This window comes from Notamacropus eugenii, chromosome 5 (genome assembly GCF_028372415.1).
Source record: "Notamacropus eugenii isolate mMacEug1 chromosome 5, mMacEug1.pri_v2, whole genome shotgun sequence".
NCBI classification, from domain to species: Eukaryota; Metazoa; Chordata; class Mammalia; order Diprotodontia; family Macropodidae; genus Notamacropus; species Notamacropus eugenii.
Genome location: NC_092876.1, coordinates 404,391,527 through 404,409,734, shown reverse-complemented (window position 1 = coordinate 404,409,734; position 18,208 = coordinate 404,391,527). Strand labels below are relative to the sequence as shown.

Sequence of the window (18,208 nt, the reverse complement as noted above, 5' to 3'; positions counted from 1 at the left end):
CCAGAGTCACTAAAGCTTCATTTTTCCCCTTATTTCTGGAAAATGAAGATTGGTTGATATGTTCACATTGCGTTCACCTATACAGTATTTCTAAATAGCAGTAGTATTAAATCTGGGAAAACAAATACTTGTTCATCAAAACAAGGCAAAACAAAACAAAACAAAAACATCAGAGTCTTGTGGCTCTTACCCAGGTTTTGGTTTCAATGCCCAAATGCAATATGATGGTGAAGAGAGCTATGGTTGTGATGATGGTTCCCCAGTAAAATATATCGACATCAGAGTCACGATAGGCCTGCAAAACAATAGCTTTCTGAGTGCTCAAGGGGCCTTGGGTAAAGCCAATTAACATAAGTTGCAGGGAAAAGGTCAACTTAAGGAAAGTGGCAAAATCCTTCTGTGTTCGGAAGGCAGGGGGAGTGTTTAAGTTCAGAATTTTAAAAAATTAAATTTAAAAAAGAAAAAGGCCAACTTACAAAGTAAGGGATGAAAAAGCAAACCAGGCTTTGATAGGCTGCATCAATCATGTTCATCCAAAACATATGAGGCTGGTATTCCTGCGAAGAAAAAAAACAGTAGGAAGAGTGTGAGAAAAGTTGGGTATTGTCTTGAGAGACTTAATTCCTCTTACTAACCAATTTATGTCTTAAAAGGCCACATAAAGAAGATAGAAAGAAGGGATAGGTGACAGGATGAATAAAAAAGACATGATGTGATGTATAAGAATAGCGTTATGAGTAATAAAACTCAGAATAAGCTGAGGTTAGGGAGAAAACTGGTTAAAAAAGGATGTCTTTGGCATAACAAATGTAAAGTGTGTTGGAAACTTTAAAGTGCTTTGTAAATGTTAGTTATTACTTATTTTGGGGGAAAAGAGAAGGTACAAGTAGAGATTAGACTGCAACTTGGGTAAATGGGGCAATGATAAGGAATGATGGAGAGACAGGGAGAGAGAGAGGGAGAGAGAGAGGGAGAGATGGTGTTATTTTTTAACCCTTAGTTTCTGTTTTCTCTCCCAAGGACCATCTTTGGACTAGAAAGGACAGGTTGAAATTGGGAAACAGGGAACTGATACCCAGAATAAGTAGGAAAGCTGTAACAGAACATCTGCCCCCAATCAGTTCAAGTAACTAGGACCAGATGAACCACATCTTCTGGTACTGAAAAAAAACCTGGCAGATGGAGTTGCAGAGCCACAAGTGATGATCTTTGAAAGATTACAGCAAATGGGGAAAGTACTGTAGGACCAGAGAAGGCCAACTGTTGAACTGATCTTCCAAAAAGGGAAGAAAATGAGTCCTGTCAAATACAGGTCAATGGACTTGATTTTTATTTTGGGGGAAATGTTTTTAGTGTATTATTTTAAAGGATGGTTAGTAGTACATCTAGAAAAAGAAGCCATGATCATAGATTAAGCGTGGTTCTGTCAAGAAAATGGGTAATGTCAACATAATCTTACTTCCCTCTCCTGTAGATATTGCTGAGATGGCCCTTAGTTAGCAAAGCATTTGATCATTTCTGATATTCTTGTAAGAAAGATGGAGAGCTGCATGCCAGCCATTAGTATAATTACCATAGATTCTGATTCTGAATGGATTGAATGATAAGGTCCAAATTGCAGTTTGGAAATCTACTGTCAAATATCCCTGTCATCCGAGTATGGACTATTTAATCTTTTTATCAATGAATCGAAAAGGCATAGATGGCATGTCTATAACATTTGTAGATGAAAGAAAGATGGAAAGAATAGTTAATACATTGTAGGCCAATTAGGTTTCAAAAAAGGCCAATTAACTATTGGAGAGAAATGTACCCCTTCCTCCAACCTCCAGGAGCTATGTGTATGTATGTATGCATTTTATGCAGAGGGCATGATCATTTTTTAATTATATAAATTAAAAACCACCCCACAGATCTATTCAGCTGCCAAGTCTTGATGGTCCAGCCTCCATAATATTGCTTTCATCATTCCCTTTTCTTCACTTGTTCAGGCATTGTTCTAGTTTATATCCTCACTACCTCTTGCCTAGACTTTTGAAATAGCTTTCTAATTATTCTCCTAGTCTTAAGTCTCTTCTTCAATCCATTCTCCACAAAGCTGAAATAGACATAGTATTAAAGCAAAAGTCTTATCATGTTACTCCTTTGCTCAGTAAAGTCTAGTGGTTCCCTATTAGCATCAACAAACTTCCCTGTTTTTCACTGAAAGCCCTTTACAAATTAGCTCCAACTTATCTAGGTGTTGCCTCAGACAAAATGAGACCATGGAAAGACCTTAGCTTAAAAAGGCCAGTGTTTCCCACTGCACTGGGGCCATCTCCAGTCATCTTGATTTATATCTTGCCTTGGACTCCATTGACCCTGGAGGAGAGAGTGAGGCTGATGACTATCTCACAGCCCTGCTTCACTTTAAATCCAATCTACTTGCCAGTCAAAACATCACTGTCCTGATGTCATCAGTCCTCTTCAAGAACAAAGGAAAAACCACAAGATCAGGCCTTATAGACTATCCTCCTTCCTGAATTCTTCAGACCATCCAAACGGTTTTCTTGCTATTCCTTCAACACAACATTTTATCTCCTATATCTGTGTTTTTGCACAGTCTGGCCTCCGTACCTGACTTGTACTTCCTCCTACCCTCCATTTCTTAGAAATCCTAGTTTTCTCCAAAACTCAGCTCAAGAAGCACCTCCTACTTGAGGTCTTTCTTGATTTCCTTCCAGATGTTAGTGTCTTCTCCCCATGTCCCCTACTGCTTTGTTTTTATCTTAAATAAATTTTTGTTGTTTTCAGTTGGGTCTGACTCTCCATGACCCCATCTGGGGTTTTCTTGGCAGAAATACTGGAGTGGTTTGCCATTGTCTTCTTCAGTTCATTTTACAGATGAGGAGACTGAGGTAGACAAGTTGAAGTGACTTGTCCAGGGTCACACAGCTATTAAGTTTCTGAGGTCAGATTTGAACTCAGGAAAATGACTCTTCCTGACTCCAGGCCTGGTCTTCTATCCATTGTGCCACCTAGCTACCCACACTAATTTTGTATGTGGTTATTAATTGCTTGTCAGCTGATTTGTTGAATCAAATCAAAATGCATAATATTTAAGAGGGATGAGTGTAAAGTCTTACACTTGGGTGGAACCTTCCTCTCCCAAACCTCCCTCCCCCAAAACCTTTCATAAGTACAAGATGGGAGAAATAAATGTAGTAGACAAGGAGTTCATTTGCAAAAGATCAGGGAGATTTTAGTGGGATACAAGTTCAATAGGAGTTAACAGTATGATAAGAAGAAAACTTAGGCAATTTTCCACTGCACTAAAAGAGATGGTGTCTAGGACTTGGGAGGAAATTAGAGATATCAAGGGAATGTTTCATGCAAAAATGGACATGATAAAAGACAAAAATGGTAGGGACTTAACAGAAGTAGAAAATAATAAGAAGAGATGGCAAGAATATACAGAAGAACTATACAAGAAAGATTTTAATATAACCAATAGCCATGATGGTGTGGTTACCGATCTAGAGTCAGATAGCCTAGAGAATGAAGTCAAGTGGGCCTCAGAAAGCATTGCTAACAGTAAGGCTGGTGGACCTGATGGAATTCCAACTGAGCTATTTAAAACCCTGAAAGATGATGTTAAAGTGCTACATTCAATATGGCAGCAAATTTGGAAAACTCAGTGACCACTGGATTGGAAAAGAATCAGTTTATGTCTCCATTCAAAAGAAGGGCAATGCCAAAGAATATTCCAACTCCCAAACAATTGTGTTCATTTCACATACCAGCAAGGTTATGCTTAAGATTTTGTAAGGTAGGCTTCAGCAATATGAGAACTGAGAATTACCGGAAGAGCAGGCTGGTTTTCAAAGAGGCAAAGGAACCAGAGACCAAATTGCCAACATTTGCTGGATAATAGAAAAAGCAAGGGAATTCCAGAAAATAAACATCTACTTCAGCCTTCATTTGCTACACTAAATCCTGTGAATTTATGGATCACGACAAAATGTGGCAAGTCCTCAAAGAGATGGGAGTACTAGATTATCTTGTCTCCTGAGGAATCTGTACGTGGGCAAAGAATCAACAGTTAGAACTGAACATGGAACAACTGATTGGTTTAAGAGTGGAAAAGGAGTAAGACAAGGTTGTATTTTATCACTTTATTTGTTTAACCTATATGCAGAGGACATCATGTGAAATGCCAGGGTGGATGAATAAAAAGCCAGAATTAAGGTTGGTAGGAGAAATATCAACAATCTCAAATATACAAATGATACTACTTTGATGGCAGAAAGTGAAGAAAAACTAAGAAGCCTTTTGATGAGGGTAAAAGAGAAGAGTTTAAAATATGGCTTAAAGCTTAACATAAACAGATTTTGGCAACTGGTCCCATCACTTGTGGAAAATAGAGAAAGAAAAATGGAAGCCATATCAAATTTTATATTTTGGGGTTCAAAGATCACTGCAGATGGCAACTGCACCCATGAAATTAAAAGATGACTGCTCTTTGGAAGGAAAGCTATGGCAAATCTGGATGGTTTACTAAAAAGCATACATCACCTTACCAGAAAAAGGAATGTATAGTCAAAGCTACCATTTTTCCAGCCGTAATGTCTGGCTGTGAGTTGTATTCTAAGGAAAGATGAGCACCACAGAATCTGTGCTTTTGAATTGTGGTCCTGGAGAAGACTGTTGAGAGTTCCTTGGACAGCAAGAAGGTCAAATCAGTCAATACTTGAAGAAATTAATACAAACTATTCACTGGAAGGTCAAATACTGAAACTGAGGCTTAAATACTTTGGTCGCATAACAAGAAGATGGGACTTATTGGAAAAGACCCTGATGTTGAGAAAGATTGAAGATAAAAGGAAAAGAGGATAACAGAGGATGAGATAGATAGACAGTGTCATGGAAACAATGAATATGAGCTTGTATAGAATTTGGGAGATAGTGGAGGACAGAAGGACTTGGTCTGCTATGGTCCATCAGGTCACAGAGGGTCAAACAAAGCTGAATAACTGAAAAACAAGTTATCTCGTATTCTTACTATCATATCACTCTCCTTTCTGTCCATCCAACTAGTCTTCTTCCTTGTTGCTTCTTAAGAACATATGTGAAGTATCATGTAAAGTTTCAGTGCCATATTTTAGGAAGGACATTAAAAAGCTGAAAATGGTTTGGAGGAAGGTAAATGAAAGAGTGAAGAATGAAGGTCAGGCCATAGGAAGACATGTGAAATAACTGGGGATGTTTTAGGTTTGAGACAGGAGACTTGGAATGGAACATTAAAGTTGTGTTCAGGCATTTAAAGGCCACCATTTAAAGGGATGAAATTTCCTCTGCCTGGTTCCAGAGGTCAGGACTAGGAGATAAATTGGAGTCACAATAGCCCAGAAACCAGGAAAAACTTCCTAACAATTAGAACTCTACAAAAGCAGAATTGGGTAGTGGATCCCCCCTCAGTGGACGTCTTGAAGGAAAAATTGGATGGCCACTTGCCAAACAGGTTGTAAGGGGTGAATCTTTGTTGCACTAGCTAACTTCCCAGCTTTCTTCCAGATCTGAGGCTCTACCATTCTGTAGTGCATGAGTCTTGTCATGTCACTTCCCTCCTCCTAAGATTTTATGCCTCTCTTTTGTACAATGGATAAAATAAATATTCTTTAGACTGGTTTTCAAGGTCCTCCACAATCTGGCTCTAGCCAACTTTTTCAACCTTATTTCTTAATACTCTTCTTTTTTTTACCCAAAGGTATAACCACCCTGGATTGCTCACTTTTCTCCCATTTTGTCCCAACCATTTCCATTTCTGTAAATTTTTACCACCTGACTGCCATGCTTGAAATGGACTTTCCTGGTATCTCTGGCTGTTGAAATTATTTTCTTCCCTGGAGGCCAGTTCTTCCATGAATCCTTCCCTGATTTTCACAGTTAAAAGAGATCTTTCCCTCATTGACTCTCTCCTGTTCCTCTATTTAATCTCTGCTGTATACTTTATCTTAGCCTATGTTGCATTATTTGTGTATGTGTCTCATCCTCCTCATCCAAGCTTCCTAAAAATAGGGACTGTAATTTTCCTCTTGATATCCCTAGGACCTAGGGCAGTCCTTTAATAAGTAAATCCTTGTTGAATTAATCCTCTAGCTGTCATTTTAATCAATAAACCAAAAATATAAATAAAAGGACAATGTATAAGAGAATCTGGTAGCCATCAGCTATGGCTGGTACATGGAATGATCTCTTAGTTATATGTGTATGTAGGTATAACCAGAGTAAGATGGTGCTATTTTTTTTATTCATGGTCATGGTGGAAATAGGGAAGATTCAAGACAATAACTGAAGTTTTATAGAATCATATTAAAGTGCTGGCCTGAGACCCCTCACAGCTCCTAAGACAGATTCATATGACCACATCTCTAGTGAAATTTGGCACAAAGGGAAATGTTTTATAACTCCTAGTTTGGCCCACTGCTTTACTGCAGTTCAGCAATTCTTAGGTGGATTTGTAAGGCTGTAGGTACTTATCCCATATTAATCCCTAGCATTAATTTCCAGTGAGAAGTGAGTTTTCTAACCAAACTTTTCCTAGCTATCAGTCAATGATTTTTCTTGGCTTCCATTCAAATTCAACAAAAGAAGAATTAGCTATGCTACTGGCAAGGCCACAGTATTTGAGATTGGGTGCAGCCATCAATCTATTCACAGCCTCTCATCCTAGATGGAGAGACCAGTTTCTGAAGCTGGTTATTCTCAAATGTGAATTTGAGAGCCTATCTGTAAGGACAATGATGTTGCATTGCAGACTGATGGAAATATCTCTCAGAGTCATGAATCTATTGAGTACTCAATCAGCATCCATCGCTGATGTCTGACCAGAGGGTCTGCGTCCTCAGCATGGAATAACGAAAGGAAGGGTTCTGTCATTTATCCTCCTCATCAATTATGTGTAAGAACATGTATGAGTGTGTGTATTTAAACTTGTATACACATACACATGTATATGGATATACACATACATGAGTATATATATGTATGCCTGTATAGGTTTACACAAACATATATCCATATACATATAGAGAAAGCATTTGTATATTAACTTTAAAACACAGTTATGCAGCAAAACTATTTTCCCTTTGCGCATATGCACACTGGGATATATTAGCATGGGAAGATAAAGTCTGAAAAAGGAATAATGTGTTTCACTGAATCAATATGCATGCTCTTTGTATTATGATTATTTCTAAAAGCCTGCTGAATTCCAAGGAGAAGGGTGTGAAAGGCAACACACTCCTAGGACAAGAATGCTTTATTCAAGTCTTCTCGGCCTTGGATGGGTCCCTGATCACAATGGCTCAGTTATTCCTTCTACCAGTGCAGATTTTTCTATCTTGATGTCTCATAGGTATAGGTATCTCAAGCTTACCATGTCCAAAGCAGAACTTTTCCACAGATCCATCCTTCTTCCAAATGTTTCTGTTTTTTTGTCAAAGGTACTACCATTTTTTTCAATCTCCCAGGCTAGTAATCTCAACATTATCTTTACCTCCTCACTGTCCATCATTCCACATGGGCAGCTAGGTGGTGCAGTGGATAGAGCACCAGTGCAGGAGTCAGGAGGACCTGAGTTCAAATCTCACCTCAGATACTTGACACTCACTAGCTATGTGACCTTGGGCAAGTCACTTAACCCCAATTGCCTCATCCTGGGTCATCTCCAGTCGTCCTGATGAATATCTGGTCACTGGATTCAGATGACTCTGGAGGAAGAAGTGAGGCTGGTAACTTGCACAGCTCTCTTTCACTCAAAACAAAGTCAAGTGCAAGTCATGTCATTATTTCTCTGATGGCATGGTTTTCTTTGGCAAGAAAGGACAAACACACACATTCCACATACCCAATTAGTTGCTTGCGATTTCTGCCCCTACAGCATCATTCACCTAACAGTTCTGTGAAGTTTGGATTTAGTCAAAGGGTGTCACTTGAGGGCACGTGAGCTTGAGGCTGCAGGTTCCCCACCCCTCGTTTAGGTCCTCTCACTGAGATTATTTTAACATTCTCTTTACTACTTCACTCCAGCCCTTCCTCCACACTCCTGCCAAAGTGCTTTTCCTTGACATAACTTCCCCACTTAGGGAAGACCAATGGCTTCCCATTGCCTTTAGGATGAAATATAAACTGATTGTTAACTTTTAAAAGCTCTTTAAAACCTAGCCCTCACTTATCTTTCCAGCCACACCGATAGCCTTGTATACTGTCCTTTTATTTATACTTTTGGTCCGAACCTAATTGTTTATTGATTTAACTGATAACTACTGTAATAATTCAACAAAGATTGCCCTTTCTTGTCCTCATATGCAGCACACCATTTCCTGCCTCCATCTTTGCACTAGCTGCTCTCACCTGTCATGCACTCCCTATTCACCGCTGCCCCAGAGTCCTCTTTCTACAAGACAACAGCTCCAACACTACTCTCTACCACAAAGCCTTTCTGGATCTCCCAACTGTTATACCCCATATTCCTGAATAATTACTTTCTATTTATTTATACTTATTCTCCATGTACTTTTATGTGTCCTTGTCTCCTTTGTTGGAATGGAAGCTACCTGAGGGAGTGGAGATTGTTTCTTTGTGTGCCTGGCACAGTTCCTGGCATACAGTAAGTAGATGCATAATAAATCCTTGTTGACTGATTGATGGCTCTTATTCCTGTCTTTCCATAAATACTCTGTAGGGGATTCACTGAATATAGTAAAGGCTTTCTCTTCATTAATGAGTATCTCAAGGGTACCAAAGGTAGCATAGACTCTGTCCATCTGCCATCTCTCATTCTTGGTATGTGATTGAGCCACCTCATTATCTGGTTATATAATTACAATATTTTTTATGCCACTTTGCACGTATCTTATAGTATATGGTCTTCTGCAGCCTACTTATACCCACCATGCATTTTCTGGGTGTTTCTTTTCAGACAGTGAGAAGGTAAAGATAATGCTGAGATAACTAGCCTGATGTCTTTGGGTCACTTACAAATCTGAATCTGACATCATGCTATTTCATAATTCAAAGCTGCCTGCAGAAGAGTAGTAAGGAAATATTGTTATTAAAGCATGGGGTGTTTGTGGTAGCACTTCTATCGCCCCTGAAAAAGGTTTATCACCTTTCTTTGCATAATGCATGATTACAAAAGCATTGCTTAGAGAAGAAATTCATTGTCAGTCTGCCAGAGAGTGAACAAACTGTTTATGGGAGCACAAAGGAAAATGAGCTGCTCAAATCCAGAGCCACTTCCACTCAATGTTCTAACAGAGTGATCTCTGGTCATGCCTTCTGCCACTGCCCAACACCATACTCTCACTCCAACACTGCAGTGTAATTGGTCATCGTCTTTGAAAACAAAGGACAAACAACAAAATATGGGAGTGTACAAAGTAGGGTAGTGGGTGTTTGAGTTTTTGGTGAAATCTTAGCAATTACTGAGCATTCTAAAGCTCATTCAATTTGTTTGTAGATATAGGCATTCAAAAGTCCAAATGAATTTGAAAAGTTCACAATCTGATCTTGTAAAGCCTGGATCTGAGTCCAGTGAGAAAAGAAAAATGTCAAAAGAAGAAGTGCACTGTTAATTCAAGAGTAAAGAAACACACTAGATAGACAGATGCATACAGGTATTCATACATGGAAATTAATAGGTCTGGAAGATAAAGGTTCAAAGGTAAAGTAAGCTGAAGGCACTAACAATGATTCTTGGACTTTCAACAGGAGACGGGGATGTGTCCTGACGATAAATGCAACATAGCCACTTCTCTGAAGAATGAAACGAAATCAACGTCCAGCTTCTTTAAGGAAATCTGCATCTAGATAGACTTGCAGATAGTTTTAAAAAAATCTGTAAGTCCTCAAAATCATTTTTTGGTCTGCCAAGTCTATATTGGCCACATTTATATTCACCAGACCCATGCCGGTCTTCTTATAGTTATTCCCACATCCTCCTCCAGGCTCCATATTACTAGGCACAAGCATCTGTCTGTCTACAGTAAATACACTCTGAGACACCCTGTTAGACAAAGCTTCCCATGAAAATTGCTTAAAATGGGACTATAAAGAGAGAAGTATTGTCAAGTCTATTGCAAAAAGGACGCTTCATTCATGAAAAGCCTGAATGATAGGACTCAAACCAAACCAATAAGGTGTGCTCCCCAGGAGAAACCCTTAAGACATATGCTTTAGTGATAGGCGAGAGTGATTTGTTAAGAATAACTGTGGATTTGAAGTTTGTGGTGGTATCTGAATTAATGAAGTGTGACTGTGTACTAAACTTCTTTTAGACTCACTGTCTAGCTATCATAAGACTTTCAATTCTGGTTTCTGTTATATTTTGGGCATGAGGCCCAGTGCTAACTTCCATGACTATTTTAATACACCACAAGATTAAACAAACAATTCCTTTCCCCTTTGCTCCCCCCATTCAGATGCCTCTTATACACAGTCATTTTCATGTGGTATCCCCCGTTAGAATGGGAGCTCCTGGAGGGAAGAAACCATATGCTTGCCTATCTTTGCCTTAATGTAACACCTAGGATAGAATAAGTGCTAAATAATTGCTTGTTGACTGACTGATGTCATGTGTGGTACAAAGTGGTCTTTCCTAGGGAAGAGAGTATTTCTATAAGGATCAGCCCTTTCTCAAATCAAGGGTCAGAGAGGACATAGGGGGTGCAGAAGGAGCTAGGATTTACCTCCATGTTCTGTCCACTTTTGTAGAGCTGAGGGACGGTAACCAGTATTTCAGCTGGAACATCTTTATCAAGCACTCCAGTAATTAGTTGAGGAAGTGACGAGAATAATAAATTAAAGAAGATCAAAAACCACTGATCGATCATGGAAGACCCAGAGAATCCACAATAAAACTGGTACCAAAAGAGAAGAGCCACAAACATCTGCAGGCAAAAGAGATGGGCATGTTTTTGGTTAACAAAAAGGTCAACTTTTATTTCAGTTATTAATAATGCTTTTCATCAAACATATTCAAAGTCTTCCCAGAGATAAAAGTAAAGGGTAAAGCCCCACAGACAAAAGATTCACTCACCATCCATAGGCAAATGAGAGAGCATAACGTTCTAAAATGCATAGCCATGGGAAAATATAAGCCATTAGGAGAGGTGGAGGCCTTTGTGACTGAACAAGAATAAAAGACACTGATGCTAATGGTATTCCATTAGATAAGAAGGACATTGGAAGAAAGGTATTCCATATGTTTATAATTATAACAATCTAATAATTTTTTATTAATACTTCAGTATTTCAAGGATATGTCATTTCACTGGCTACTCCTTCCATTGCCCTAGATTTCTACTTCACTATAACTTTGAAGACTGTCTTCAAGAGTTTCTTAGCAAAAAAAGAAATTGTACCCTGAAGTCAACATGGTGGTGACTCTCTCTGAACTAAGCAAGGTGATCTTTAGACAAGAGACATAAGTGTTTCTTCTCCAGTTGGAACTTGAAGCCTTGTGAGTTTAGGTGGCCTTTCTAGAAATTGTCCTTAACTGGACTAACCTTCTAGAATTTGGGTTCCCCTCCATGCCAGGGAGAGACATCAAGGAGAACTTGAATGGAGGGAGTATGAGTAGCTAAAACATATACAAATGTTATCGTTTCAAAGTGTTTTTATATAATTTCATTAGAGCCTGTGAGGTCGGAAGGGAAAAGTATTTCTATTCCCATTTTACAGGTAAAGAAATAGCTTATTCTAATCAATTGACCAAAGTCATTTATTTCAACTTTAAGTTGACCATATTCTTGATCCTTTATTTTCCTTCTTAACTTATATATTTCCTTTGACTCTTTAAGCAAAAGTATTGTATTTTTTATAACTGTAATGAAAAGAGGTATAGTCTTAGAGTCAAGACAGCTCAGTTCAAATCCTAGTTCTGACACTCACTCGCTCACTTGTGTGAGCCTTGACAAGTGACCATGTCTACAAACCTCAGTTTGATCATTTGTAAAATAATCCTTGCAGTGCCTCTCTCACAGGGTCATAAGGAAAACATTTTGTAAAACTCTTAAAGCACTGTAGAAATATAGTTTATTGCCATGGAATACATCACTGCCAAGACTCTATCTTTCTTCATATTGATTTAATTTTTTTTAGTGATTAGGGTGTGTGTGTGTGTGTGTGTGTGTGTGTGTGTGTGTGTGTGTGTGTGTAAATGGAGTAAATAAGAGGGGAAAAGAAAACATCATTTTGCTAAAAAAAAAATTATATGTATACATTGGATTTCAGGGGTTATTAAAAGGAATACTGGTAAATTTGCAATGCAAATATTACATATACCCCCTATAATTTAGAGAGGGTCATTCAAAGGAAACTGGTGATGAGATTACACATCACTGACTTAATTATCTCTACCCGGGGCAGGGTTGAGAAAGAGGAACTTTCAGCAGGGAAACCTGATTAGAGAGGCAGCAACGTGTGCAACGTGTGTATTTTGTCAGAAGACAAAACTTTCTCCTTTTCTTTTCTCCATTCACTAGCCATGTACCCTTGGGCAAATCACTTAACTTATGGATTCCAGTTTCCTCATCACCAAAATGAAGATAATAAGACCTGCTTTGTCTCTCCCAACAAGGTGGCATTAAGTATCAAATCAGAGAAGGGTCATGAATGTTTTGAAAAATTGTATGTTACTATATAAATGTAAGTTATTATAATCAAGAATATATGTGATCAGACACCATTCAAAAACTGCATGCTGAACAAAAGGATGTACGGTGAGACTAAGGGATACTACTAATCATAATTGCTAGCATTTATTTACCACTTTAAGGTTTGCATAACACTTTTGGTATCCTGCCAACAATCCTGTGAGATATGTGTTATTATTATCTCTATTTTAAAAATGAGGAAATTGAGGTAGATAGAAATTAAATGACTTGCCCAGGGCCACATAGCCAATAAGTCTGAGGCAGGAATTCGGCCATCTCACCATTGTGCCACTTAGCTGCTTGGATATGAATGGGGCATAGCCCACCAATATCCACAAAATGCTTAAAAACAAATGAATAAAAAACATCCCAGTGGATGGGCTCCAGTGATTTGATACATCTTCCATGGAGGATTTATGAGAGGACATAGGCAAGAATTTCACAGTATGAAAAACTGTGTATGAGTTTCCATCTGCACAACTGGAGGGTTCCCAAATTGTTGAGATGACTAGTCCAGTGAAGTATTACAGTAAAACATCCATCCATCTTCAAAACTCATTTTAACCAATAGCTTAAATTTCCTAGTCCCAGAACATTGCCTTAGCCCATACTGCTAAGAGGTTGCAAAATGAATGGATCTTGATTTCAATTTTTTTTCTTCTTCTCATCCCTTCCTCTCCATTCCTTCCCCTCTCTCCCAATACATTAATGAACCATTTATTGAGGAGAGAAAGGGGTAAAGCAGGGACTTGGATAATTGAGAATTTTCTCTAGTACCAAAAAGCCTCCTTCTCATACCTTTGTTGCTATGGAAACTTTTCTCTTGTGCTCCTTTCTGGAAAGAGAAGTCAGCCTATTTCTGAAGCTAATGAATTCCTCATTCTAGGAGGTAAAGCAGTTACCCTTGAACTCCTTAAGTCAATTAAGCACTTGTTAACAAAAGCCACTAAAACATACAGAAAAAAATACAGTCAGTTCTTTCCCCTTTCCTGTCATCCCCTCTGAATACAGCATTTGTCTTGGAAGGGAGGAGGTTGACTCCTCTCCTAGTGGCACATTTAAGCCTTTGTTTGTAAGTTAGATGTTCTACGCTTTATCCTACATTAAGTTACTGGCATTTTAACTGAGCATTCTAGAATGTTAGATCTGGAAGGGACCTTAAAAATCATCTCCAGGTTTGGGGAACCTGCAGCTTCAAGGCCATAGGTTCCCCCACCCCTCACAAACTCTGGCATGATACAGATGAGGAAACTGAGGAAAGAGAGCTAAGGGTAACATAGCAGAGTCAGAGTTAGAAAAACCTGGTTTTCAGAATCCTAGTCAAGAGTTCCGATACTATCTAATTTTTCTCTTTCTGAGAGGTTTCAAGATAAGTTTACATCCAAGCAGTACATAGTAAGTGTGCAATAAGAATTTGCTGAATTACTGAATAAATGAATGAAGGAGCGGGCACTGCTAAGTGACACAAGGAGAGATAATACCAAGGGAGGCAACCCAGACTGAATATGTGTTCTAAGGGAACAGAAACTCCTCTAAAATAATTTTTAGGACCAAAAATTTCAAATTAGACATGCACTGTTTGGTTCTGAATAGCCATTGTACTCATAGACTTGAGGAAATGTGGGAAAACATAGAGAAAAGCAAAGGAAAGAAAGTTTATTCTGAAGCATCTAATATGAAAAAATAGCGTACTGGAAAGTTGACTGGCTTTAGAGGCTGAGGGACCTGACCTTGAATCCCAGTTAGAGCTAATTCCTCACTGTGTGACTTTGAATAGGTCACGTCACCTCTTTCTGAAGTGAGGGGTGAGGGCTGGTAGTGGCCGCTTTTCTCATTTGTAAAATGAGGGGGTTGGACAAGAAGACTTCAGAGGTCCCATCAACATCCAAATTTCTGATCCTCTACTGATAGTAGTTAAGTGTAAGAGATTGTAAAATGAAATTAGTCAAAGAGAAAAACATCCATTCACCCTCCTCCCAACAATACAGAAAGATCTTGACATTTTCACTTTATGTATCTATTCAGCTAGATTTTTATGAAAGGTATTGAATACCCTAGGAAGAAACCTTTGTGAAGACAGCATTTTTTCCCCCATTACTTAATTTTCATGTTCAACCACAAGCACTATGTGACTTTGTACTAGATCTACCCAGCCTGTGGGGGACAGCAAGCTTTCTCTCAGTTGTCACTTCCTTGCTTACAAACCGGTTTTCAGATTGTGATCTAATTTGTGTTTCATATGAAATAAACCCAGGAGGCATTCAGAGTCCTTTGAGCACCATGGCAAACTCCTACCGCATTTTTGTAGAAGAAATATAGCACCATATTAGCAAGTCGGGAGTAGCACCAGTGTCCATGAACAAGCAGAAGTTTCTCCAGTTGTCGGAACCTGGGGACTGCAAAGTCACTGGCCATCACCGCCTTGAAAATGAAAGAGTCAAAAACAGTACAGGATTACATAACTGAAAATCATGTCTGCTGCATGTCTTCAGCAAGGAAACTTCACAGAACAAGTAGTAAAAAGGTTACTTTTATTTACTTTTTCCTGGAACTGTGATTCTGTCCATGAAGGGATGCCCCTAACCGAGCAACTTCTCTGAAACTTAGAGTTGTCTGCGACATTGACTGGTTAGGTGACTTGAGCAAGGTCACACAGTCTGTATGTGTCATACTCGGTGTCCAAGGCAGCTATGTGGCCATTATTAAACACCGCCTGTATCCAGAAGAAGCCCTCTTTTTTTTTGACATGAGTGAAAATCTAATTACTAAAAGTTTATTTTCCTACTACTCCTACTAACATGTGAATTACTTTAGAACAAGGCTGCATAGGGAGAAAGTGAATTCTAACCACTGTATTGTCTAAAATTATGTGTGACAAATGAAAAACAGATTCGTGCATTAAATACATTAAAATACATAAATACATTCATGCATTCATACATTAAAATGCCAACTATAGTACAAGAAAGAATAACATTATTTTTAGGATCTTAGTTCCTCTAAGCTACCAAATGTATCCAAAAGAGGCAAATTTGGGGTTCAGGTTATTCTATTACTTTGATATATCTAGTTACCCTCTTGAAATAAAAAATAAAACATATCTTTTCTTTATGAAGATGACTCCTTTCTCATAGGTAAGATATGTGCTTCAAGTTGGTTTTCTGATATTGGTGATGGGTTTATATAGTTACAGAGTCTCAGCACTGAAGAGAACTTTGAGATCATTTAATAACCAGGAATTTTAACCTAGGGTCTGTCAATTTCTTTTTTCTTTTTTAGTAACTATTTCAGCATAATTGATTTCCCTTGGGTAATCATGTATATTTTATTTTATGCATTTAAAAATATTCTGAGAAGGGGCCCATGGTGAAAAAAAAATGGCTAATTAACTCATCAGTCCAACTCCCTCATATAAATATGAGGATATCACATGCCCAAAGTCACAACTCTAACTGGTGGCCAAGAGAATACAGGTCTCTGGATTCCCAGTCAACTGATGTCCCTTGTGACTGAATGTCACGCACTATCCAGGCAGCCATTTGGATCTAGGCTTACATTCCATCAGGGTGGTACAACTTCTGTTTGAATCTAACATTTTAATCAGTAATAGAACACTTCACATTAGTGTCATATCCCAAACAACCAAGCTAACTGGTGCTGACAAAACAGGGTGCTCTATGTCCTTTTTCTGAAACAAGATAAGAGTAATCTTCTCTATTTTCCAAATTTCTTCAATATGCCCAATATGGTGAATTTCTTTTTTTGAATAACAAACAAAATGAAATGGGGGAAAAATGTAGGAAAAACTTTCTAGTAATCCTTCTAGTGCCACAGCACCATGGAGAGCCAATTTAAATTTTTATATTTTAACTGAATCTCTTCTCTTCAACTAGTGGCCAGTGTGTATGTGTGGGGGAATAAGCATGCCCCTTTGTAAAAGAGAACAAAAAAATTATGGTCTGATCCACCCCAAAAGGTCTGTTTATATTCTAGCCTTCCTCTTAACAGACATAGGTATCATTGAAAAGTTTGGCTATATGGTTTTAAAGACAGAGATTGCATATACTTTTCAAATCAAAGTAAGATTACATTGATATTTTCAAACTCAATCTAAAGAGAAAAAGTTTAAAAATAACCCGGAGTCGAAACTGAACGTTTGAGAGTCTTCTCACAATGGTGCTGCTTTGAATGGGGGGGAAATACTACTAACCTATCCTATCCAGAGCAACAACCAATTCACAGGTTCATCTCTGGTTCCTGTCCACTACAGTCAATTCACTAAGAGGGTGAATAGTCCAAAATCTCATAGAGCACACAGACTTTTGATACCTCTTTCTTTTTTAAGATGTATTGCAGTATCTTTGCTTTCCTGCTCATGTTTTCTCCCCCAGTCTGAGCTACATATAATCTGACTTCCCTGAGGACAAATCAAAGGATAGCAGAAGGTCAGTCTGTAGACTAGCTTTTGGCAGGAGGAAGTTGTCCTAGGACTGAGAATTTCCTAGATAATAATCTACATGTGGAATTAGTGTAACGTGGTGAATTCTCAAGAGAAGTGGATTCAGGCTCTGCTACTAACTGCCTGCATAATCTTGGGCAAATCATTTGAGCTCTGAGTAGTTTCTTTGCAGTGTGTCAGCCAGCATTTTTTAAGTACCTACTATATTCTAGGCACTCTGCTAAGCACAGGATACAAAGAAAGGTAAAACAATCCCCTCCAAAAACAAAAATTAGAAGTCCTTGAATTCTAGAAGCTCATATTCTGATGGGGTAGACAACATGCCAGCAACTATGTGTACACACACGTACACAAACAATAGTAGACTATATGGAGGCAGGAGTAAGAAACAGAGGATAGCATGGAGGATGATACCTAACTGGCAAGCCAGAGTGACTAGGAAGATGGTGGAACCCTAAGTGGTACAGTAACAGGGAAGAGGGGGCTAGAGGGAATTCCAACATCCTTTCCAGATCTAATAATTCAATCATTCAGATGACCAAGAGCTGACCACAATTCTATTACTAACACACCTAGAATAATAACATATTTTCTGTTTCTTAACAGATTTACAAATGCTGAGGTGACAAATTAATATCAGTTGGGTACAGTGGAAAGAGACTTGGATTTAAAGTCAGAGGACTCAGATTCAAATGTTGCTCATTTGACCTGTACATCTTGATGAAGTATTGACCTCCCTAGGCCTCAGTTTCCCCATCTGTAAAAATGGAGTTGGCCTGGATGACCTCAAAGGCCCCTTCCAGCTCTGTTGTATTATGATTCTTTAAGCTAGTTATAATTGAGGAGAATGAAATCAGACAATCTTTTAGGTGAAACAAATCTTTACAAAAATCTAAGTAGCAAGAGGCTCTCTTTGTGTGTCAGATTCAGTCATGGAAGAGACCATTTTTTTTCAGATCTCTACTCTGATTCCAGGAATGCTAAATAGGCCTTCAAAGGAAGAGCGGTAACTCAGAGAGAAATCCATTGTACAATAATACACATAGATATG

At 38.5% G+C, this 18,208-nt stretch overlaps 1 protein-coding gene across 1 annotated transcript in view; it reads right to left on the bottom strand.

Annotated features, from left to right (window-relative positions):
• Positions 1-18,208, bottom strand: part of ATP10A (ATPase phospholipid transporting 10A (putative)) — a 262,912-nt gene that overhangs the window by 1,862 nt on the left and 242,842 nt on the right. The window contains exons 16-19 of the mRNA XM_072614584.1: positions 14,994-15,119; positions 10,731-10,931; positions 477-557; positions 191-295 (exon numbers count right to left, since the gene is read on the bottom strand). Of these exons, the coding sequence (XP_072470685.1) occupies positions 191-295; positions 477-557; positions 10,731-10,931; positions 14,994-15,119 (513 nt within the window). The remainder of the gene's footprint in view (positions 1-190; positions 296-476; positions 558-10,730; positions 10,932-14,993; positions 15,120-18,208) is intronic.